The sequence below is a fragment of the Argentina silus genome (assembly GCF_951799395.1).
Source record: "Argentina silus genome assembly, chromosome: 5".
NCBI lineage: Eukaryota > Metazoa > Chordata > Actinopteri > Argentiniformes > Argentinidae > Argentina > Argentina silus.
In genome coordinates, this window is record NC_139659.1 from 20,075,135 (window position 1) to 20,099,665 (window position 24,531).

The following is a 24,531-nucleotide window of genomic DNA, read 5'->3' on the forward strand; positions in this document are numbered from 1 at the left end:
GCTCTCTCAGATGGGAGGAGTTTGAGCTGAGAGCTGAGGCCAATGTTTCACAGCATCTCTCTGTGAGGCTGCATCTTCTCAGGCTGAATAAGAAGTAAATACAATTATGAGATCGACCCAGTTAAAGTTACATTATGGAGGATTTTGCCTCTGGGGGTGCTCTTAAGCTAAAAGGGGTCCCCTAAATTGTCAAAATAATGGCCAGAAATGAACTCATTGGTCAAAAAGGGACGCTTTTTTGATATTATGTCATAGGAGAATGATAACCATACATTCAACACTCAAGCAAAATGTTTTGGTAAATAAAATGAAAAATGATTGTACTTAAAAAGGTTATGGCCTTTACCGCAATATCTATCTTTTAACTATTTCATTGCCTATTTATATATGAGTATATTAATATGAATTGTATTTTGATTTCATATCGCCACCGCTTCACAGCCTTTCTCTGTGAGATTACATCCACTCAGCCTGAACAGAAAACAAACATGGTAACATATCTGTGGTTCTATGGTTCCGTTTGTTCTGTTCTATGGACTTCAAAAGAGCTAAACTGAGCTTCAACATGTGTTGTTTGTCTGCAGAGTTATTGAGATACTCAATATGTGAGTATTTAGATACTCACACAGATGTTCTTGAGGCTCGGAACACTGGCAGTAACCTCAGAAAGTCCTCCTCTGATACTGTGTATTTCCTGAGGTCAAATTCATCCAAGTTGTGTTCACCAGTCAGCAGCACAAAGACCATAGCTGACCACTGTGCAGGTGAGAGTTTGCCCTCTGAGCGACGCCCTGAGTTCAGGTAGTCTTGGATCTCCTCCACTAGTCATTCAGCTCATTCAGACAGTGGAACAGATTGATGCATCTCTCTGGAGAGGGATTCTCCCTGATCTTCTCCTTGATGTACTCGATTGTTTTCTCATTGGTCTGTGAGCTGCTTCCTGTCGGTGTCAGAAGGCCTCGTAGGAGATTCTGATTGGACTCCAGTGAGAGGCCCAGGAGGAAGCGGAGGAACAGGTCCAGGTGTCCATTTTCACTCTGCAAGGCCTTGTCTACTGCACTCTTGGGGAGGCTGATGGCTGCTGTCTCTCTGATGGTTGGTGGTGTGTTCATAGGATTGGTATTGAAGGTCAGGATCACTGGGGATCTCTGACTCGATCGATGTCTATAATCATGCCTGGTGAGGCAGGGATTCCTTTACAGGTTCTTTACATCATTAAAGGGATGATAGAGGTTGTGAGGACTCCTGTGATATTACCTTTGCTCACTGTCAACGTTTTCCTTACGAAAATCTACCAGATGAGCCATTGACCAATCACTCTTCATGGATACACAGCTGGGGGCAGAAGGGCTACATCCAGGCTGATCTGAGCTGTAATACAAATGTAATTAACCTTTTTGCCCTTTTGAAAAGCAGTAGTGGCTGGAGCTTGAGGACGGTTTTTCGGAAACACGCACAGGCCACGCAGAAGAGGATCAGAGCGAGCAGCGAACCCAGCGGTTAGGGGGCATCCTATGTTTGTGTTCCACTATTTATGTTAAGAGTGTTTGGCGCAAATAAAAGACGGCTATTACCCACTTCCCAACATCTCCCGGTGTGCTCTATGCTACAGAACCCGCAGTAGCCGGAGCATTGGCAATTGGCTTTAAACATATTCCAATTCTATTCAATATCTCTGACACACACACACACACACACACGCCCGACCAGGTCCGTATTTTTCCACAGACTGCGGACGGAAATGGATACCTAGTGAACTTTCTGACTCCTTTCTCTGCGGGTGGTGTGATATAGCTTTATCCCACTTCGAATACCTGTGCTCGACAGCTATAAAATGTAAATAAAGTAGAGAATCGCTGTAATTATTTAAAGTTTTGCTGTCGTTAATTGACGTGTAATCTTTTTGTTGTAGGCCTGTCTTTAAAACATATGCACATCCTTTCCACTTAATTATTTGACACAAACATCCAATATCAAGCAATACAGCAATTGGAGCTACGCCTATGATGTAATAACAATAGCCTCCACACATACACAAACTTACACAGAATATCACTTACTTTTTGTGGATCGTTTATTCCTACTCTACACACAGCTTCGCAGAATGTAAAATGTAAAATATCAAAAACGAAACTAACTTCACCGTGGTAAGTCAGATGCTGATTCCTAATCGTGGAGCCAGAAATGTCCAGTAATTGTTTGTGTTATACAACGGGTTGATCAGAGTCATAGAACTCCGATATTCATGTATTTCAGTGCTTTTGAATTGGGAACAATTCTACAACCAATGAGCAATCCATAATGAACGTTAACAAACTACAAACAACATTATACATACACGTGTGATTATTAACAATTAAATATATTGAAGTTGTACAGAAAGATGAAAACTGTTGAATTTGTTTTGTTGCACTTTGTAAGAAAGGCGCTATATGGTTTCATCAGCCTGTGAATTAACAGAACAGAACGGCGCTGTGGGTCTTTGTTTCGGCACATCTGTCTTTTCCAGACTACAGTATGTCAATAAAAAAATCTATTTGCGTTGCTTTTCAATACTTTTTCAGGTCTGGAAATTGTCAATATTTTATTCCAGACATTTCCAGACTTTCCAGATCTGCGTAGGAGGTGTTTGAGGTGGTGACGGTCTATGTCTGCATGACAGGTTGAATAATAGTAGTAATATTGACCTTTAGCATAACACATACTCTGAGGCCTGGCATGATGAACATGGACTGGGGACAGGAGAACAGCCAGAACAGAACATTCCTCTGTGTGTGTGTGTGTGTGTGTGTGTATTTGTACAAGGCTTTTATTGTTTAAGTTTTACAAGTTTTTTTTGTCTTAGTTTAACTTTCGTCTGCCACAAGCACACCTGCAGAAAGCGACACAGGACAACACCCTTTACACTCACATGACAGCCCAGTTCCGTATTGTTATTTAGCACGAGAAAAGTAAAAGAAGAGTAAAAAACGTAACTTGACCAATGTCTCGGTGTCTCTATAACCTAGTGCAGTGTTTCATGAAGATGCCACCAACTCTAGCCATCGCTAAACGTGGTACTGTACAAACATTGTCCTTATCTCCCCTGGATGTTCACGGTAGTACATCTTTCCAGCATTTCCAGTGAGGACAGCCTGCTCTCTGCTCGCAAAATCAGTTATGCTCTATAATAAAATAACATTTAAAACTCCTATGTTCGTTCATTAGCAGCATAGTATTCATTTCGTTTTTTGACCGAGCACAGTTCAGAACCCACCTTCCAAGCCTCTCGTATTTCCCTCCAGATTAGCCGACAGGCCGCTAGAGGTCGCTGTCGGTGCTGAATGGTGCAGAGACCCAATCAGAACCATGTTCATTGATCCAATCTCCACATTAAAGGCCCAGTATACTCACTGTTTCACTGTCAATCATCCATACATTAATGGATTGTGTGTAAAGTGAGAAAATAGTGAATCTCGTTATGCTCATAACTACCACACCTGTCCACACGTGGTTTATAGAGGTAGAGCATACAAGGAAATAATCATATCTGGTATATATATACACGGTATATGGCATATAAATACCAGATATGATATATCTGTAAATACAGCTCTGGAAAAAATTAAGAGACCACTCAAAATTTGTCTTAAATCAGCATCTCTACATGTATGGCAGCCATTCCATTCCAGTGTCCAATACAGAATTCCAATACAGGCACACCTCATTCTACTTAATGAGGTACTGATTAGGTGATCACCTGAACCAAATCTTATTTCATGAGGAAAAGTATAAAAAACACTGCTGTGGTCATCAGTGTCCTCTTGCAATAGGACCAGCTGAATGGCAAAAACAGTGCTAGTAGTACCTCAAAAGTAATTCGAATAAACAAATAACTATTGACCATGCCAAAAGAGTTGAAAAGAAAACTTTTGAGTGAGGAAAAGAAGGGTTCTATTCTGTCTTTACTGGCAGAGGGATACAGTGAGCGTCAGGTTGCTTCCATCCTTAAAATTTCAAAGACGGCGGTTCATAAGAACAAGGTCAAGCAGCAGACATTAGGGACAACAAAGCTACAGACTGGCACAGGGCTAAAACGACTCTCCACTCACCGGGATGACCGCCAACTCATTCGAATGTCACTCAACAACCGTAGGATGACAACAAGTGACCTACAAAAAAAATGGCAAACGGCAGCTGGGGTGAAGTGCACGGCGAGGACGGTTGGAAACAGGCTCCTAGGGGCAGGGCTGAAGTCATGCAAAGCTAGAAAAAAGCCCTTCATCAACGAGAAGCAAAGAAGAGCCAGGCTGAGGTTTGCAAAAGACCATAAGGATTGGACCGTAGAGGACTGGGGTAAGGTCATCTTCTCTGATGAGTCCAATTTTCAGCGTTGCCCAACACCTGGTTGTCTAATGGTTAGACGGAGACCTGGAGAGGCCCACAAGCCACAGTGTCTCGCACCTACTGTAAAATTTGGTGGAGGATCGGTGATGATTTGCGGGTGCTTTGGGGGTGCTTCAGCAAGGGAGATTTGTCTTTGTGAAGGACGCATGAATCAAGCCACGTACAAAGTCGTCTGCTCTGACAATGTTCCCCAACACTGAGGATTGTTTTTTCCAGCAGGACAATGCTCCACAGCCAGGTCAATCAAGGTGTGGATGGAGGACCACCAGATCAAGACCCTGTCATGGCCAGCCCAATCTCCCGACCTGAACCCCATTGAAAACCTCTGGAATGTGACCAAGAGGAAGATGGATGGTCACAAGCCATCAAACAAAGCCGAGCTGCTTGAATTTCTGTGCCAGGAGTGGCGTAAAGTCACCCAACAGCAAAGACTGGTGGAAAGACTGGTGGAGAGCATGCCAAGACGCATGAAAGTTGTGATTGTGAATCTGGGTTATTCCACTAAATATTGATTTCTGAACTTTTCCTAAGTTAAAACATTAGTATTGTGTTGTATAAAAATGAATTTGAACTTGTTTTCTTTGCATTATTCGAGATATGAAAACACTGCATCTTTTTTGTTATTTTGACCAGTTTTTCTGCGAATAAATGCTCTTAAATGACAATATTTTTATTTGGAATTTGGGAGCAATGTTGTCAGTAGTTTATCGAATAAAACATGTTACTCAAACACATACCTATAAATAGTAAAACCAGATAAACTGATCATTTTGCAGTGGTCTCCAGAGCTGTATATATATGTATCTTTGACTATGACTGATCGTCCGGCTGAAGACTGCATTTCCCGTCAGCCGCGTGAAAGAGTGGATCGTGAACGCGCGCAGCCAGTCGCGTGCCGCTGCGCGCTCCCGTGCAGCTCTAAAGAGAAGCGGAGAAGAAGCCTCTCCGTATCTGACACCCGGAGGCACCGCGGAGCATCCCCGGGACCAGCCGCTCAACCGAACCCGCAGACACACACCCCACATCCGCTTGGCATCTGGTAGCATGCGACAGGACGCACCTATACAGGTAGGTCTAGATGGAGGCTATTTTATTTCATATTCCATTTATTGTGTGAGGCTAGGCGACGTGCGTGTAAATTATTTTTAGACTGCACGGCAATTACCGTAATCAAGCGCATCTGGCACCCCTGTCTTTTAGATCGATAGAGGTTGAGAATGTGAGAATAGGGTTGTCTTGTATTCATAAATTGCATTGGGCATTTCTGGCCATATTTTGCAATTGCAACTATGCAAAAATAACGTCTAAATAACGGAAACAAGTGATGTCGAGTAACACACCCTGCCGGGGTTGTGAAGTGGGGGTGGGGGTGGGGGTGCATCTATGTGGAAAGCCTTCTGAAATCTGGACATTTGTGGTCTAGAAAAAACGACTACATCACAATTCATTGTATCCATTTGAATAGCCTATGTGTTAGTAATTTGTAATTGTTTAGGGTTAATTAAATAGGTCAATGTTTGACCAAAAACAGGTTCAAATGAGACATTTTAGGGCTATAAAAAAACCCACGTAGAATCATAAAAGGTCATACATATGTTCTCTTCAATCTCCCTTATTGATTAGAATACATAATTCTGTGAAGTGAATCATTCTGTCCATCAGAAAGTCAAATTCAAAACCTTACATTGATTCATAAAGAAAACTGACAAAAGATATATTATGGTTGCCTTTATAGCATGTACTGTATGAAAATAAACTGATGCTCTGTCTTCCTTGGCCAACATCAGCCAGGTAGATATTAGATACATATAACATATGGATAGTCAGTCTTTGGGTTGATTGATGGGCACTAAACTAACTAGGCCATCCTTATGAATATGTTTCCAGATTGCTTTGATCGTTTCTATAAAAGGGGGTTGAAAATTTAAACAGGGTGCTGATGAAACTGTGTGTGTGTGTGTGTGTGTGTGTTTGCATGTGTCTGTGTGCGTGCATGTGTGTGTCTCTGTGTGTGTGTGTGTGTGTGTGTGTGTGTGTGTGTGTGTGTGTGTGTGTGTGTGTGTGTGTATACGTGACATCAAACACTGAGCTATACACATTCTGACACATTAATCTGTGACCTCCTCTCCTCCTCTCTCAGATGGCTGCCACACAGAAAGAGGGGTCGGATCAGAACTTTGATTACATGTTCAAACTGCTGATCATCGGAAACAGCAGCGTGGGAAAGACCTCCTTTCTGTTCCGCTACGCCGATGACTCCTTCACCTCGGCCTTTGTGAGCACGGTGGGCATCGACTTCAAGGTGAAGACCGTCTACAAGAACGACAAGAGGATCAAGCTGCAGATATGGGTGAGACTACGTTGGCTGTGTCTGTAGGATGCCGTAATGCTGTCTCTGTCCACACACAAATATGCACGCACGCACGCACACACATTTTCGGGCACTGTTGACATGGGTTAGGGTTAGGGCTATGGGTAGGGTTAGGTTAGGGTTAAGATTAGAGTTAGGGCTAGGGTTATGGCTAGGGTTATGGCTAGGGCTAGGGTTAGAGCTAGGGCTAGGGTTAGAGCTAGGGCTAGTGTTAGGGCTAGGGTTAAGGCTGGGGTTAGGGTTAACACTACTTTATGAATATTGCACGGTGGTGGCTGACCATATCCTTGTGTATTTAACCTGTCAATAATGTCTGATCCTGATTGCTAAACATGAAGGTCTGAACCTTTACAAGGCTGTGTGAGGAGTGCAATGGAGAGAGACAGTGATGGATACCATAGATGAGACATTATGACTCCAAAATAACCATCTTCAGAGAAGAAAATCACTCTCTTTTCCCTCTCTCTCACCCCCCCTCTTCTATATTTCTCTTTCTCTCTCTCTCCCTCTCTCTGTCTCGCTCTGACATGTCTTTGCACATGACTAATCGCTTATTTAAATGGTCACTTAAGGGGCATTTATTTTCATACACAGTATTCAGACACCCACGCATCTGTCAAAGTCTATTGAGTGATTTCGACCCTGCGAGGCCTTGTTGTGTCGAATGATTAGTGATCTAAGGATCTTGTCATGCTTAGGGTTAGGGGTTAGGGTTAGACTTCAACCCTACGAAGCCTTGTTGTGTCGAATGATTAGTGATCTAAGGATATTGTCATGCTTAACAACAGTTATATGAGGGCCAGGAATAACTGTCATCACTTGGGCCTTGAGTTTTTCCTGGTTCGGTCACATGGTAGGGGAAAAACTCCTGGCCCTAGAAAGGTTTCTATTGCGTTTGTTGGGGTTCATATTACCACACACACAGACCAGGGTAGGCCGGTGGAGGCAGAAATCGGAGGATGGGCATAATGCATGAAACACGTGTCTGATACCATCCCTCATTCCGTGCCATGCATTACAATGAGCCCGTCCTCTGATTTCTACCTCCACCAGCCTCCCCTGCTCTATAGTTATGATTACAGCGTTACTGATAGAATAGTGTAGTGTCTTGTCATGGTTTGACTTTTATTTCACCTGACAGCCAATCTGACAGGGTCACGTAACGAGTTTTAATTAACACTGCTACTAATTAACCGGACCAACTGAACTGATCGATCGGCCTGCTCACTGGCTCCGCCACAGTTGATGCCTACTAAGCAGCTAGAATCGAACCAAATGCTTACAATGCACAAATATATTAATATACTATGTAAATACCACAACCTTGGATCAGGACACATTTGTTATTGAGTTGATTTCAAGCACAAACCACATAGACTCCAGGGGATGTAAGGTTTACTTTGCTGAGGAGAAATCATGGCGGACATATTTGAAGATGCAGGCTATTGGTAGCCTAGCTTCAACTCACAGGCTTTAGCTCACCACCGGATTCATATTTTACTACTTGACTTAATTTACTACTTGACTTCATCCTCTCACCCATAGATTCACATTACAGCTATTAGGCTACCGTCGGTTTCCGTACCCCCAGTGTCCACACAACTAGGCAGAGAGAAACTGATGTTTTGAGTCCCTCTGGCACAAAATGGCTGCATGCCATAAGCCAGGTGGTGGCACACAAGCCCGTTGTTCATCACCGTGTCAGTGGTGTGTTATTGACACAACTTGCCGTTTAGAAAAACAACCTTTATGAACTGAGTTTGAGGCTATACATTTCTATGTGTTTTTTGATGTACATTTCGATCAGTATTTCTACGCTAGAGGTATACAAGTTGACGTCTAGGAGAAGGAGGAATACGTTTTTTTGTCGATTGCTCTTTGAAATGTTAGCCTTGATAATGAATAGAGTGCTGGGTAGAGTGCGTGTCCTCCTGCGGCATTAACAGTCAAGGACAAGGCGTGAGATGCCCCCTCTCTCTCTCTCTCTCTCTCCGCTTTATGACAGTCTTCCAACAGCTCCATGAATCACAGCCATAAAAACAACAAACAACCAAACACAACAAAGCCAGCAGATAAGACTCACAAGTAGGCGGTTTACAGTAAATACAAAACACCCTTTCACCTTCCTCGTTCATCGTCATGCTGCCCCCGGGCACACACACACACCTACACACACACACACACACACACACACACCTCTACAAATACCCACCACCCCTGTGCCACCAGACCGTGCCACGCTCTGAAACCATGGAAACAGGCCTAGAGCAAGCACAGAGGTGTGTGTGTGTGTGTGTGTGTGTGTGTGTGTGTGTGTGTGTGTGTGTGTGTGTGTGTGTGTGTGTTACACACAATAGAACCAGAGTTAAGATTGATTTTAGGAAGCAGCAAGCGAGTGAATCTAGTGTGCAGCGGCCAATAGGCTAAGTGTAGCTAGGTCACCCTACCCTGTTGGTAACAACAGTCTGTGGGAGGTAGAACCAATAACGCAGCTTCGCCGGAAGTCCCGGATGTCGGGAATCGAGTTGTGCGGTTCTGGAGGAGTTTTTATTGATATTGATTATTAATTTGCTTAGCAGCACTCCTCCATCATGGCAACTCAGAGAGGCTTAAGGACAGAGAGAAGTACAGAGGCTCAGTTCACTGTGGTAAAACAGTAGTTTCATGAATCCACTTCTACTGCTAGACCCCAGCACTGAGAGAACACTGATGCAATCTCACACTATGCCATATCTAATAATAATAATAATGATTAATTATCTGAAGCTAGATTGGGGATACAGAAGGCTATGCCACTATAAACACTGAACACCAGCTTAAAGGACCGCTTTGCTCCGGCCTAGCACTGACGCATTTGATTCAGAAGGGCTAAGATGGTATGTTGAGTCACTGAACCAGGTGTGCTAGTCCTAGTGATTAGAATAGTGTTCTGTCTCCCTGGTGCCAGTGCTGTGCCAGAGCCAAAGGTCTTTCAGTTGAGGGTCCTTTCTCAATTGTTAGAAACTCCTTGTGTCCTCTTGTCATTTGAGGAGAACATCTTAGGGGAGGGACCTAGATCCAGTCAGGACGAGAGGCAGGGGCAGTAGGTCATTTACATTTACATTTATGGCATTTAGCAGACGCCTTTATGCAAAGCGACTTACAACAACTACATTTGTTTAAGTAAGTGAATCATCTATCCATCAGTCATCATAAGAAAAAGTAATCAATGCTCGGTCCAGGGGCCATAGGCAATCACAATGCTAGAAGAAGGAAACATTTTTCTTCTTTTTTTTTTAACAGGAGAGAAACTTGTACAGAGGGGTAGTGGGGATGAAGAGGTCTTTAGGAGGGACCGTTAAGATGTAACTAGAGAGATGACTGGTTCATACTGCAGAGAGATGACTGTTTGACAGGTTCATACTATCAAGAGAGAACTGGTTGACTGGTTCATACAATTGAGAGATGACTGGTATATTGGTTCATACTGCAGAGAGAGAACTGGTTGACTGGTTTATAGAGAGATGACTGGTTCATACTGCAGAGAGATGACTGGTTCATAGAGATGACTGGTTGACTGGTTCACAGAGAGAGAACTGGTTGACTGGTTTCTAGAGAGATGACTGGTTCATGGAGAGAGGACTGGTTCATACTGCAGAGAGATGACTGGTTCATAGAGATGACTGGTTGACTGGTTCACAGAGAGAGAACTGGTTGACTGGTTTATAGAGAGATGACTGGTTCATACTGCAGAGAGATGACTGGTTCATAGAGAGAGAACTGGTTGACTGGTTCATAGAGAGATGACTGGCTCATAGAGAGAGGACTGGTTCATACTGCAGAGAGATGACTGGTTCATAGAGAGATGACTGGTTGACTGGTTCATAGAGACACTGTCCTACTGTGTGTAGGGAGGGAAGGAGTGGAATACAGAGATGACTGGTGACTGTTGTGGTCTGGCGTGTCAGCCACTATCTATCTCAGGCCTGTTGTCCTGCCTCTGCAGTAAAGGCTGTTTAGCCACACACACACACACACACACACACACACACACACACACACACACACACACACACACACACACAGCAGCTTCCTATGTCTCTATTATCTATTATCCTCCCATCTCTCATCGTTACCCTCCGACATCCAACTACCACAGCTTCCTCAAGAACAGCTGCTCTGTTTCCGAAAGGTGTCTTTTGTTCCAATGTGTGTGTGCGTGTGTGTGTGTGTGTGTGTGCACCTGCCTGCCTTTCTCCCTGGATTTGTTATGACATCCCCATCTACCTCTGCGTAGTCACGCTATTCGATCTTATCTCCAACACACATTGTCTGGATCATTGTAAGGACTTCCAGATGCTGCGTCAAAACTGACATCATTCTCCTCCGTTCGCTCTCCAACGGGTGTCAGTCGTTATAATGAACCGCTGCATATGTATTCATTGATTTCTTATTCAAATGGTAATACTTGGCCCTATTTTTAGCTTGTTAGCGTGTCCTAAATAGGCGCTGTGGGATAATAATTAGCACCCCAGGCCTAGATGCCTCAGTCTAACAGATGCCTTTGGTGATGACGCCTCAGCTGCAGTGATTCAGATGGGGAGATAATGTATAGCCTCTTACTGTCCAGAAAATACACTGTGTGCGTGTGTGCGCGTGCGTGTGTGTGTGTATGCACCCTGTGGGATCGTCATTTAACTGAAGCAGCAGTGGGTCCTCAGCCTTTCAAAGATGCCTCTGATGTGCTGTATTCGATAAGACACAGCGTGAGAAGAAACAGTGAGATCTCTTTAGAATGGTACGCTCTTATATCGACGTACTTAAGGGAACGTAGACATTTTGAATGTGCTCTGCCGGATTCAGTTAAGTGTGATCACGAATGACGTAAGATTATAGAATGTCATATCTAAATCGTGTGATTTTATATTCATTCTATATTATGTAGTCTTCTGCTGAATGCATTATTTGACAAATTTCTGCCTAAAAAACATTTTAAATATGATGATCACATGCAAAAGCAGGATGCCATTTGATGGGTGACACCTTGATGTTTTGTGTAAATATGCTCAGACCATAGTTCAGAATAGCATACTACACATGACAAGGAGATAAAGTAATCAATAATCAAATGAATGATCAAATGAAAGCAGAATTTGGGACCAATTATGGGCCCGTCCGGCTTAAGAGGTCAACCTTTTAGCTTATGTTAGGATAGACACAGCTATAAGCTAACCTCCTGCTAGCATCTCCTGGTCTGTCCTAAGGACTGACACTCCTGACTGATAACACATGAACATTGTCTGATTGGATGTGCGATTTGACTACCACATCCTGTCACATGCTTCAAAGACAGGCTTGCTGGCCACGGTTCAGTCACATGATTGGTGGCGAGGCTTGCAGGTTGGGTAGAGCTGTACGCTGGGAGGAAGTGTGGCATGCCTATTCATCTTGAGCTATTTTTAACGCTGGTCGTCCTACCTCAGAGCCTGTTGGGAGAAATCTGGAAAGGGGGGGGGAGGTGTGTGTGTGTGTGTGTGTGTGTGTGTATGTGTGTGTGGTTCTAAAAAAAACCTTTATTGCCACTAACAATTACAAAATCACACTAATACAACAAATGGAGACATAGTGACAGAGAGGGAGTGTTGGAAAGAGGGATGGTTGAGAGAAATGAGAGAGAGAGGGAGAGGAGCGCAAGAAAGAGATGGAGAGATAGAGGGAGAGGAGCGCAAGAAAGAGATGGAGAGATAGAGGTGGGGGAGGAGAGAGAAAGAGCTGATGGACGCTTTTCTCTCCATTTTTTTCATCCCTCATTTCATTCAGGGAAATGTCAGCACTGCTAGGCAGCATAGCCCTAGTGTTAAACTGTTATCTGTCCTTATGACAATTAAAACCCTTTATTTAACCTTTATTTTAACAGGGAGTCATATTTAGACCAGAGTCTCTTTTTCAAGAGAGCGCTGCAATACAAATGATACAAATACATAAGGTACAAACAAGAAAATAACTAAAACAAACAAAAACAAACGTAAGATACAATTTCATACAAAACATGAACACTCCTCTGTAACCAGGTCTCCTAAGAGCGATTTAAAATGCCAAAGTGGTACTAGAGAGTCTAGTTTTAGTACTGCTTGGAGTTCATTCCCGTTTTTCAGACCATACTGGATAAAATCTGTTTTTCCAAGGTCGGGGGGAAACATGCGGAACCTCGAGAACTAACCGCTCCTGTGTTCGGGTGGAAGAACAAGTGGTTCTGTAATTTAGGAGTGATGTGAAGTTTTTGTAAAAGGGCTTTATACATAAACAGAAGGCAATACTGTTTTCTCCTTGTAGAGAGGAGATGCATGCATGCATACATACATACATACATACATACATACATACATACATACATACATACATACATACATACATACATACACACACACAACACTTCTATCTGCAGTACTAGGCTCTCACCAGGGCTCAATGTTCACGTTATATAACAATATTATAGCCTAAATGCCTTGACTCAAATCTAGGATATTGGGATTCTTATTACACAGTGCAGTGAGGCGTCAGGATTTCATTTGACAGGCAAGCTTTGGTGTGCCTCCATGATGAAATCCTCGGAATGCAAATGGCCGCTTTGAAAGTCTTATGGCAGACAGTGGTGAATAAAACCAGGCTTCAAGATCAGCGCCATGTGTCTACAACAGGGATGGTGTTTTCACGGGCGCTGGGTCGCACAGAGAAGACAGAGAGAGCGTTGTACTGTTTGTTGACTGTTCTGGAGCAGGGTCAAGTAGACACTTGACTCTCCTCTCCTCTTGTATTCTCTGCTCGACGTTCATCTCAACACTCAAGCTGATGAGCATGTGGTTGATGAGGCTAACATTGTGGGGTTAAACGTGATTGTGTTACTGCTGATCTACACGTGTGATTCGTTAGTGACTGTTCAGTCAAAACTGGTTTCCGGAATGAATCTGTGTTCTTGGGGCTGCAGTGTGTTCTTGTGTTTGTCCAGTATTTCTACTGTACTATACATGCCAGTCAGTCAGGTCTGACCTGATGGGAGTTCCATCTGTCCTTGGAACGTGTTCTCTCTGCCCCCCCTCTCCCCCTCTCCACCCCTCCCCCTGTCTGTCTGTCTTTTCATCCGTATATCTGTCTGTCTGTTTGCCTGCCTGTCTGTCTTTCCATCCATCTACCTGTCCATCTGCGTGTCAGTCTGTCTGTGTGTTTTCCTCCTAGAAGCCTTAGTCTGTGGTACTGCTGTTCTGTCCTGATTTATGGCTCTGTCTGGTAAAGGGATGAGGGGGTTGGGCCGAGCCGAGGCCTGGGCACAGCTGGGATCAATAGAGAGCTCCTGGGTGCAGAAACGGAGGCTTGGCCCATGGCCAGACACATTCATCTGAGGCTAGGCTAACGCTAGGCTAGGCTAGGCTAGGCTAGACAGTGCCAGGTTAATGCAACTTGACTGGGATCTATACCTACGATGTAGTGCTTATTTGATTCATTATCAGTGCTTGCTTCTTACAGCTTTGCGTTTATTTTAAGGCAGTCCACCGATTTGAGGTAGGCTGGAAAGCTACCGGAGCGTGTAGTGCTTATTGATTTGTTTCCAAGGATTTGACAGTTTTATTTAAAAACAGTCAGTTGGTCAAAAGGGGCGGTCTGAGGTGCGCTCTCCTCTTTGCACCCTGTTGTGACATTTAACGATAACCTATCACTTAAGCCTCACCATCACGAGATGAATCGGCGTCACCTCAAAACTCCTAAACAATCTGTATGGCAAGATCATCATTCACCCAATTTCATCTGACGATTTCATCAAAATTGTCAGAGATATCGGAGATAAAGCGTGCGACATACAAATGAACATCCTTTCGTCCTTCTGTCCTTCCATCCTTTCATCCTTCCATCCTTTCATCCTTCCATCCTTTCATCCTTTCATCCTTCCATCCTTTCATCCTTTCATCCTTTCATCCTTTCATCCTTCCGTCTTTACGTCTTTCCATCTTTCCGTCCTTCCGTCTTTAAGTCTTTACGTCTTTCCATCCTTCCATCCTTTTATCCTTCCATCCTTTCATCCTTTCATCCTTTTATCCTTTCATCCTTTCATCCATAAAAGTCAGAGTGGAGGAGCAGCCAGGATGAAAACAGATGGAGGTGAAGGAGTCATAAAAGAGAAAAGAGAGAGAGTAGAAAATATGAACTGTGTGTATGACCCTGAGGGAAGGATGTGTTCATTCAATCCATCAGGTCTGACCATTCAAAGTCAAAGAGGGGTACATTGCGCACACACAGCCCTGTACAGGGTGAATAGTGTATAACCCATCTGGATTCGAACCCGGGTCTCCCGCCCGTCAAACCTAAACGTACACCACTAGACCAAGAACACATCCTCGTAGTCAGAGGGCAACACTCGGGCTTGACACGTCTCTGGAAAGGCTACTTGTCAGGAGCGCGACTCCTAACCCCCTCTGCTATGTTTGGACAGAGACAGATGTCCAGACAGGCTACAGAGACGGTGTTTTTTGTCTAGACGTATTGTCTGGTTAATTTGGTACATTCAGAGTCTGATCAAAGCGCTGCTGGAAAGAAGTGGCCCTGGTGGACTTGGCCCTGGCTGCTGTTCCTCTGCAGTATAACAGCCTCCCAGTGGAAGATGAATGGGAAGTAAGGAGCCTCAAAACGACACCTAATTAGAAGCTGAAGAAGAAGAAGACATTAATGTTCCGAAGGACTCAAACTGTGTGTGTATGTCTGCAAAGTGTGTGTGTGTGTGTGTGTGTGTGTGTCTGTGTGTGTGTGTGTGTGTGTGTGTGTTCAGCATGGCCCCCGTTGCCGGACCCTGGGGGCGGATGCTGTAAAAGGCCATCTGCTCCTCTTCTCTCCTCACGTTTGCTCAGCTGCAGCCAATCGGATGTCAGTCCAGGGGCAGCATTAAAGAAGACATATTGACTAAATAGAAAACATCGAAGCTCATAGGAAGGGGGTGTGTGTGTGTGTGGGCACCAGGCACACAAGCATGTGTGTATGAGTTCAAGAGAATAAGAGGAATGGCAAGTGATTGACAGTGTGCTTGTTCATGCACATTGTGTGTGTGTGTGTGTGTGTGTGTGTGTGTGTGGCCAAGTCTGATAAGAGCGTGGTTGTCTGAAAACGGAGCTAAGCCTCAGCTCAGCGATGGAAGAGAAAATTACCACTTTGTCACACTCCACCACCTACCAGAGGGCAGTGCTAATGCTACGTGTGTGTGTGTGTGTCTGTCTCTGTGTGTGCGCGTGCGTGTGTGTGGCTACAATATTCGCCTGCTGCTCAAAGCTGATTGGCAGAGCGGTTGTTGAGGGCTTTCTCAGTGGATGTCAGGCTGTCTCTCTGCTACACCAGTTGGTTTATGTGAGAACACTTCAATAAAAACCAATATGAGTTCTTAGCGGCGTCAGTGTGTTGATTCTGATCCCATGGGACATTGTGGTTGTGGTTGAAAGGTTAGAATGTGGGGACGGATCTGAGAAGGACTCAAGCTCTAAGTGTTCATGCTGATGAACCATATTGTTTTGAAATGTGATATCGTTTTGTAATAGTCTGAACAAGAGTGTGTGTCAACCCGGTCTCCAAATTATTACGGTCTGGGGGATCGTTTCTGCAGACCAAAGAATACAATCTGTGTGGTGGTGTTATCTGGCTATACTGGCTGGTAAACACAGAAGGCAGAATGCCGCATAGGGAGGGGGCGGGGTGGTTGACGCAAAAAAACACCTGACCTGTAACCCGAACGTTGCTGGTTCGAATCACGCTGGGGACACAGTTGTTTTGTTTGTTGCTTATGCTAATATTTGCTAATGCCTTCCCCTGACAACTAACCTTAACCAGTCAAAGTTAATGCCGAACCTTAACCAGTCGAAGTTAATGCCTAATACTGCATTAACTATGTTGTTACGCAGCATATTTTACCTCAAAACAGGTGGTCAAACGCTGGTATAGCCAGATAATACGCCCCCCCCCCCCCCCCCCCCCCCCCCCCGTAGGTGCTAATAGGCCTCATTTGTGCATTCATGATCAGTCGTCACAAATGGACGTGTTTTGGCGATAGAGCCTTCGTTAGCGATCACAGAGTTATGGAATTATGAGGCAAAAGCTTTCCACGACCACACTATATTAATAATCACCTGGTATTTGCACTGTCTCATATTCATATCTGACCTTTCAGAAGCAGTGCCATAGACGTTCATAAATGACCTTCTGCTCTGGTGCACAGGTGAGGGTCTCTAAGAAACTCAATATGGAGGGCCGTAAGGAGAATGTCATGGGTGTCAAGTGATGTCTCTCTTTCTCGACCTCTCTTTCTCCTTCTCTTTCTCTCTCTCTTTCTCTCCTTCTTTATTTTATTTCTCTCTCTCTCTCTCTCTCTTTCTCTACTTCTCTCCTTCTCTCTTTCTTTTCTCTCTCTCTCTCTCCGGAGTGAGAGAGGACAGGAGGGTTGAGGTGACATTGTCGCCTCACACCGTGTCTCTGTCAGACAGTGTCAGGGGAGACACTGAGGAGTGAAATAGCTCTTTGGTTCTCTGTCTGATAACAGCTCCCAGGCGTGTGCTTATGAGGGGCAGAAAGCTCAGCTGTGTGTGTGTGTGTGTGTGCGCGTGCACGCGCATGCTTACGTGTGTGTGTGCACGTGTGTGTGTGTGTGTGTGTGTGCGACCTGAAATGTGAAGATACAAGCTTTTGTATTCATGTATTGTTATACATAGAGGTCGCTGACAATCCTGTACAAGGCCATCTCTCCTCCCCTCCTTCACATGCAGGCAGAGTGTGATAGTCGTGTCTGTCTGCTCGCTGGCGTTGGTGTGTTCACTGTAATCATAAAAGCAGCACATTGTGAAGCTTATAGCTCAGAGTCCCTGCCTCACCTTGCCTCTTCTCTCTGTCTCCCTCTCCTCTCTCTCTCGCTTCTGATCGCCATGGCAACAGAGGCATGGAAGCGTGAGGGCAGCGGGAGCCCGCTCCGGGTGTGATGATTCTAGAACGCTTGACTGAGGCTGGCTGTGGCTGGCTGTGGTTGGCTGTGGTTGGCTGGCTGGCTGTGGTTGGTTGGCTGGCTATGGTTGGCTATGGTTGGCTGGCTATGGTTGGCTGGCTGTGGTTAGCTGTGATTGGTTGGCTTGCTGTGGTTGGCTGTGGTTGAAATACAGCTCCTCACGTTCCTCTGTGTTGCACTTACACCTGGGCCACTTTATGGACTGTTCCACAGGTTGGATCGATGCCCTAAGCACATTACACTGCCTGTCTGTCTGTCTGTCTGTCTTTCTCTCTCTCCCTCTCTCTCTCTCTCAGCCTACTCTCGTCTGTGTATTGGTCTGAACCTACTAACCCTGTCTGTCTGTCTGTCTGTCTGAACCTACTAACCCTGTCTGTCTCTCTGTGGTTCTGTCTCTGTAGGACACAGCGGGCCAGGAGCGGTACCGAACCATCACCACAGCCTACTACAGGGGTGCCATGGGCTTCATCCTCATGTACGACATCACTAACGAGGAGTCGTTTGCCTGTGTACAGGACTGGTGAGTCTGACCTTTGTCTGATCTCTTGTTTGTTTACGTCACTCTGTAAACATGACCTGTCTGGACCTTCTTCCCTTCCCTGTGTCTCCTCACCTCCCCACAACCACCTGGCTCTACCCTCCGACAAGCAGGCTTGGTTTAACTCACTCACTGCCAAAGAATTCCGGGAACAGTCACCCCCTAGAGCGCCAAGTGTTTTATGTGGTATTTACCTAGCGACAATACTTTGATTGGCTACAAAATGAAGCATCATCATTTAGGCATTTTTGGTGATTAAAGTCACCCTGGCACCCTAGAATGTTGACCATTTGGATGACTTTATTCATCCGTGGCACTGAATGAGTTAAAGCCCCACATAGCAGCAACTTGTCTGCTGTGGATGAAGGCAGGACGAGGGGAGGAAAGGCTGAGTGAGTCCGTCAGTCAGGGGTGAGCTTGGCAGAACGCTCCACTTCCACCTCAGCGGCCAGAGATGGCGGGCAGAGGACGGCCATTTTGTCTAGTGAAGCTGACTGGGTGGCGAAGGGAAGCGGAGCGTTTGCCCCCAGGCCGTCGTTTCAGGGCACCTGTTAGGAGGACTAAAAGATTTCATGTTTCCTTCATCCCAAGTGCTATTGATATGCTTAATGGCAAATAGCACTTTGGCTGTATTCCTTGTACTACCCCTGCACATTTTGCACACTTGCATTTTCTGTACTTGGTATGAATTTCTTTTTCTCTGAACTAGCCATATACAACTAGTAGATATCAATCGCTCTGCCATTTATTGTGTTGATGTTGTTGTGATGTTGTCCTTTCTGTATTCTGTCTTTGTGAACCCTGGCTGCAAAATTAATAGGGCCCAATAGGGACTAATAGGGCCTAGGGGATAATAAAGAAACCTTGAACCTTGAACTTTGAGCGTGGCAGGAAGTCTGTGTTCCCCGGGCCTGATGGCGTTCGCTCCCTCAAGGCAGGGAGTGGATTGATGGTGGCGAGGCGACAGACTGGTCGTGTTGCGTCGCTCAGTGGCGCGGGGGGGGGGGCTTGTCCTTACAATGCACTGGCTGGGGGTGGGGGGGGGGGGCTTGTCCTTACAACTCTGGCTGGGGGTGGGGTGGGGGGGGCTTGTCCTTACAACTCACTGGCTGGGGGGAGGGGGGGGAGTTGTCCTTACAACTCACTGGCTGGGTGGGGGGGGGGGGGGTAAAATAGGGTGGCATGGAATGTTACACCAATAACACATGAGGGTATGCTGAATCATGGTTTTTAGCAAGGCTGTGTTGCGGTCAAAGGCACAAAGTCAATAGAATAGAATAAAAATAAAAAATCACTTCAGATGTACCATTTCCTTTCCGGATGTTGACATCGACAGAAAATGGCTTTGGTGTCTTTGAATGTTAGCCTCGTAGAGACGGTGGCCTTTGGTCTTTCATCGTCCCTCAGGGGAGGTTGACTTGCTTGGATGATATTTAAGCCAAAAGGGTAAAACAGGACAAAAGAGAAGGAAGCGGAAGGGCAGTTGTCATCTCTGGAGGCCAGTGGAGGTTAATATTTAATGCTATTGATCCCAACCACTGATGCTCTCCTCCTTAAGAGCAGGTGTGGGACCCAACTGGGTGGAGAGGACTATTGATGGATTGATTGTTTGATTGGTTGACTTTAAGAGCAGCCCTGAGGCCCGGTGGTCCCTGTAGGGGATGGTGGGGTGTGTGGGGGGGGGGGGCTACTGCTGTGGTCAGTGAAGTGGACAGCCTATCGATCCCCCCCAGCAGACGGTTCCTCTGCAGGTCAGCTGATGCTGCTGGAGCCTGATGTTCTCACAGGGGGAGGTCAAACCTGAAGTCTGCTCATAACAAGCCGTCTGAATGAGGATAGCCAGGAGAACACACAAGGGTGGATGCTGGAGTTATATTGGGGTTTTATTGGTGGCGCAAAACTGTCCCCAAATCAGTTTATGCTCACTTCTACTTTTGTTTTATTTGAATACCCAACATTTCGGCCTGCTAACCTTCTTCAAACCTATTTTATTCAGTTCAATTCAGTTCTCGTGTGACCGTACTTATGAGAGATCCATGATCTTCCTGTGAGTAGAACGTGTCTAGCCTGCCACCAACAGGGTTGGAACTGTGCCTGCCCTCAATCTGACCCCTGGGCGTAACCACAGCAACCACGCAGGGGTCATCGGCGGTATCACAGTATTAGAACCAGACACAGCTGGCAACTGACTGATTGGCTGGCTGACAACTGACTGACTTACTGACTAACCGACTGATGGGGCAGATGGCAGCAGGTTCTCCAAGAGGGGTGTAAACAAGTCTAGTGTCTGCTGGTTTTGACCCTCCCTTTGGGGCGTATGGACTAGTTAGAGTGTCCAGTCACCTGGTATATGTTGAGCTGGAGATGTGATTTGTGAAGTACAGGCGAGGGAGGAAACCAACCCACAACCCAACCTGTATCCCACGGTCACAGGGGGAAGTTAGTTATCGGTGGGATTCATACAAGATGTTCATGGTTTAATACCGGGTCGGGAAAAAGGGAGGGAGGAAATGGGGAGAAACTGTAGCGCTCCATTATGTTATTCCTGATGGCTACAGTAGCCAGGCCAGGGAGTTGGAGCGGAGGGAAAAGATATGATGATGTCACATCCTGTCGCATGATTATGTCACATCCTGTCTCTTCCCAGCGACTTGGACCCTCTCTCTGCTGCATGATGACACACCAGCCCCCCAACACCCCCCATCACTTTCTCTCTCCTCCACCTCTCTCTCTCTCTCTTTCTTACTATCCTCTCTCTCTCTCTCTCTCTCTCTCTTTCTCTGTCCTCCACCTCTCTGTGCCCCCACCCCCGGGGAACAAGAGTGGGAACACCAGGGCCGTCTGAGTCAGAGAAGCGTTCATACGCCTGTGATCCGGGCGCTCATCCGTCCCACCGGAACACTTAATACCGAATCCATCACCATGGCGATCGCCGTCGTGATGTCACCCCTTTCAGGCGTCGGGAAAGAGGTCACATGTTTATCTCACGCTCCTCCACCATTCCCTTGGGGCCACGAGAGCCTCTAAGGATGTTCAATGACAATAGTGCTTCGTAAGGAAGAATTCTTCCGCGATTCGTCCTGGAAAAAGATCCATATTCGCACGTTGTGCTCCCGCAACATAATCCATCATAAGCGCATTGAGCCGATACTCAGCAGAAATATGAACTATGGGTTGACGGGGATGAATAATGGCGTGCAACTACAGGGAGAGTTCAATGAGATGAACAGAGAGCGAGTCAGGAGAGCAGACTGTAGGCTTTTCTATTACAATGAACGGAACGCAGATTCTTTTTTTTTTTGTTGACACTTTTTTTCACTGCTACCACCAACACACACAAGCACACAAGCACACACACACACACACACACACACACACACACACACACACACACACACACACACACACACTCTACTGGGCTCTCTCTTGTGTTAATGTCTCTCTTTATCATACAGTACAACACATGAACACAGACTGTACATATCCTTTCTCTTTCTCTCTCTCTCTCTCTACCCTCCACCTCTCTTTGCCCCCCCCCCCCCCCCCCCCCCCCCGTACAGTATATGCACAGCGTTGTTGTTTGTGTTGTTGTATCTGCTTGTGTTCCTCACCCTGCCCTCTCTCTCTCTCCAACGGCGACACTGTTGCCATGGCACCAGGTTACCGTAGCACCCGGCCTCTCAACTGAACAGCGAGGCTAAAACGCTCCGTTTTTTAAAACCCATTTATTAGTCAGAGACTTAGCTATTGCGGGAACTTCAAGGTCCTCGACAACCTTTCAGATCGTTCAGTTCGTGACTGTTTTTTTTTTTTTTTTATTTTTTTTATCAAGGATTCCAGGTGGTGGAGAAGACCTGAGGCGTTTCTGTGTAGAACAGGAGTTTTAGTTGACTGGGGATGCGTGCCAACCTCATCTCGTCGAGTCTGTGAAAACGCTGCAGGCCTTGTTTTTTTTAGTTTGTATTGTTCTGGAACATTCTCCACCCTGTCATCAGATGCCTGTCAGAAACACACAGTAGTATGCCTGTTTCTAAAAGTGAAGAGAGATGTAGTGAAGGTCCATAGAACCGTTTGTCCGACGTTGGCCCGTTCAAATTAGGCCCTACTCGTTCTCATGTTCCAGTTGTCTCGTATTGTAATGGAACTGTCATTATTGTCATCTCTGGTCCACGATGGTTGAGATGGATCTGTGTTCTAACCCAGGTCGACCCAGACTAAGACTTGTCTCTGTATTCTGTGTTCTAACCCAGGTCGACCCAGATCAAGACGTACTCGTGGGACAACGCCCAGGTGGTGCTGGCAGGGAACAAGTGTGACATGGAGGAGGAGAGGGTGGTGTCCGTGGATAGCGGTAGGCTGTTGGCCGAACAGCTTGGTGAGTGGACAGCCTCGCTGTCAATCAAATGATCACAGCCATACCCTCAGGGCTGAGTTTCAATATAAGAGGCCTGCATGTTCACCGGAACTTACTGTATAACTTCTGAGTATATTTCCATCCTTCCCTTCCTGGGAGGAAGTATAACTGAGAACATGTAGGTTCAAGATCGGTGAAGTTCACATCTTGATACATTATGATATTTGGAATTATGCGGAATTAATTAATTTGTGAATTATGAGACATAATCCCCCTCCCTAGAACACCTCTGTTAGGTAGACATTAGAGCCTTTGGGACCTGGTGATAATGAAACACTTCTAATTGGCTGACACGAACACTCCGGGAAAGCATATCTCACTGCCGCTCTCTCTGATTGGTGGAGAGGAAAGGATGAATAGGTCGAATCAGTGAACAGAGCGGAGGTATCCAGACATGGCTCTGGATTGGGATAGGGCACTGTTTTGCAGGGTGAACATACTCTCTGTCTCTGTCTGTCTGTCTCTCTCTCTCTCTGTCTCTATCTGTGTGTGTCTCTCTCTCTCTCCCCCTGTGTCTTTCTCTGTCTGTCTCTCTCTCTCTCTCTCACACACCTTACTATTGTGCTGACTCCTCTGTCTCCCAGGGTTTGAGTTCTTCGAGACGAGTGCCAAGGACAACCTCAACGTCAAACAAACATTCGAGCGCCTCGTGGACATCATATGCGACAAGATGTCTGACAGTTTAGAGACTGACCCCGCCGTTACCACGGGAACGCCCAACGCTAGGCTAACCGACAACCCCCCTCCTTTACAGCAGCCCAACTGTGGCTGTTAGTGTCGTCATGACGAAGACAGACAACAACAACAACAACAACGACAATGAAAACAACAACAACAACAACAACAACAACAACTCCAGGATGTGTGATATTGCCAAAATATTGTATTACCCAGTAGGTAGAGGCGTAAAACCTTTAATTTATTATTCTCTTCCGAATAATCGACTCAGTCTCATGAATCAACATTTCTGATGTGCCTAGTACATTTTCTCACTGGACGTTTTTCAGTTGTTCATGTTAAACTAGAGGATGTGAAGACCACAGCTCACATACTGAGACTGGTAGTGTATGCTGTACTAGACTAGACTGTACTGTAGAGCAAAGGGAGGCTGGGGGAGGTAGAAATCGGAGGACGGGCTCTTTGTAATGCACGGAATGGAATGAGGAATGGTATCAAACACGTGTACCATTCCTCGTTCCATTCCGTGCATTACAATGAGCCCGTCCTCCGATTTCTACCTCCAACAGCCTCCCCTCCTGTAGTGATGTAGCCTGCTGAAACCCCCCACAAACCTAAAAAAAAATCACTTTGAGGGGGTTACATGTCGTTTAACAACTTTGCTGTTGTGCTACTTTTACCGGTTATTTTAATCCATCATAGATAAAAAGGTAAATATAGAGTAAGAGCATTTATTAGCTCTTCTGCCATCCTGGGTGTGATGCATGAATCAACCACTGGTGACACATATACCGTTAACTCAACACAACTGAAAAAAATACATTTCTAGGTACCACTTTAAACAAATGACAACTTTAAAGTTGTGACACGTTCGTAACCTCTTTTACAAGGCCTGCATAGACGCTTCACAAATCCTCGTCTGTAAAGGGCTTACGAAGAAGTAATCTCTTGTTTAAAGTGTGACCCAGCATTTACAGAACACAGTAAAGCCATCCACATAAACATCTATGATCATCTAAAATATGTATTTACTATGACACTATGACCTTTAGAACAGAGAGAACATACTAGCAAATATTTGTATTGATATGATTATCATTGTAGTTTATACAATGTGAGTCACACTGAGCTGTGTGTTTATT

The 24,531-nt window shown here is 45.5% G+C and overlaps 1 protein-coding gene across 1 annotated transcript; it reads left to right on the plus strand.

The window, feature by feature from the left end:
- Positions 1–5,430: 5,430 nt before the first annotated feature.
- LOC310804945 (ras-related protein Rab-3C-like) lies at positions 5,431–23,486 on the plus strand (the record flags this gene model as incomplete). The annotated part of the gene is made up of 5 exons (XM_083670400.1): positions 5,431–5,454; positions 6,527–6,736; positions 18,161–18,279; positions 22,548–22,672; positions 23,296–23,486. 5 exons carry the CDS (start codon positions 5,431–5,433, stop codon positions 23,484–23,486), a joined length of 669 nt encoding a protein of 222 aa, XP_083526526.1.
- Positions 23,487–24,531: the final 1,045 nt, after the last annotated feature.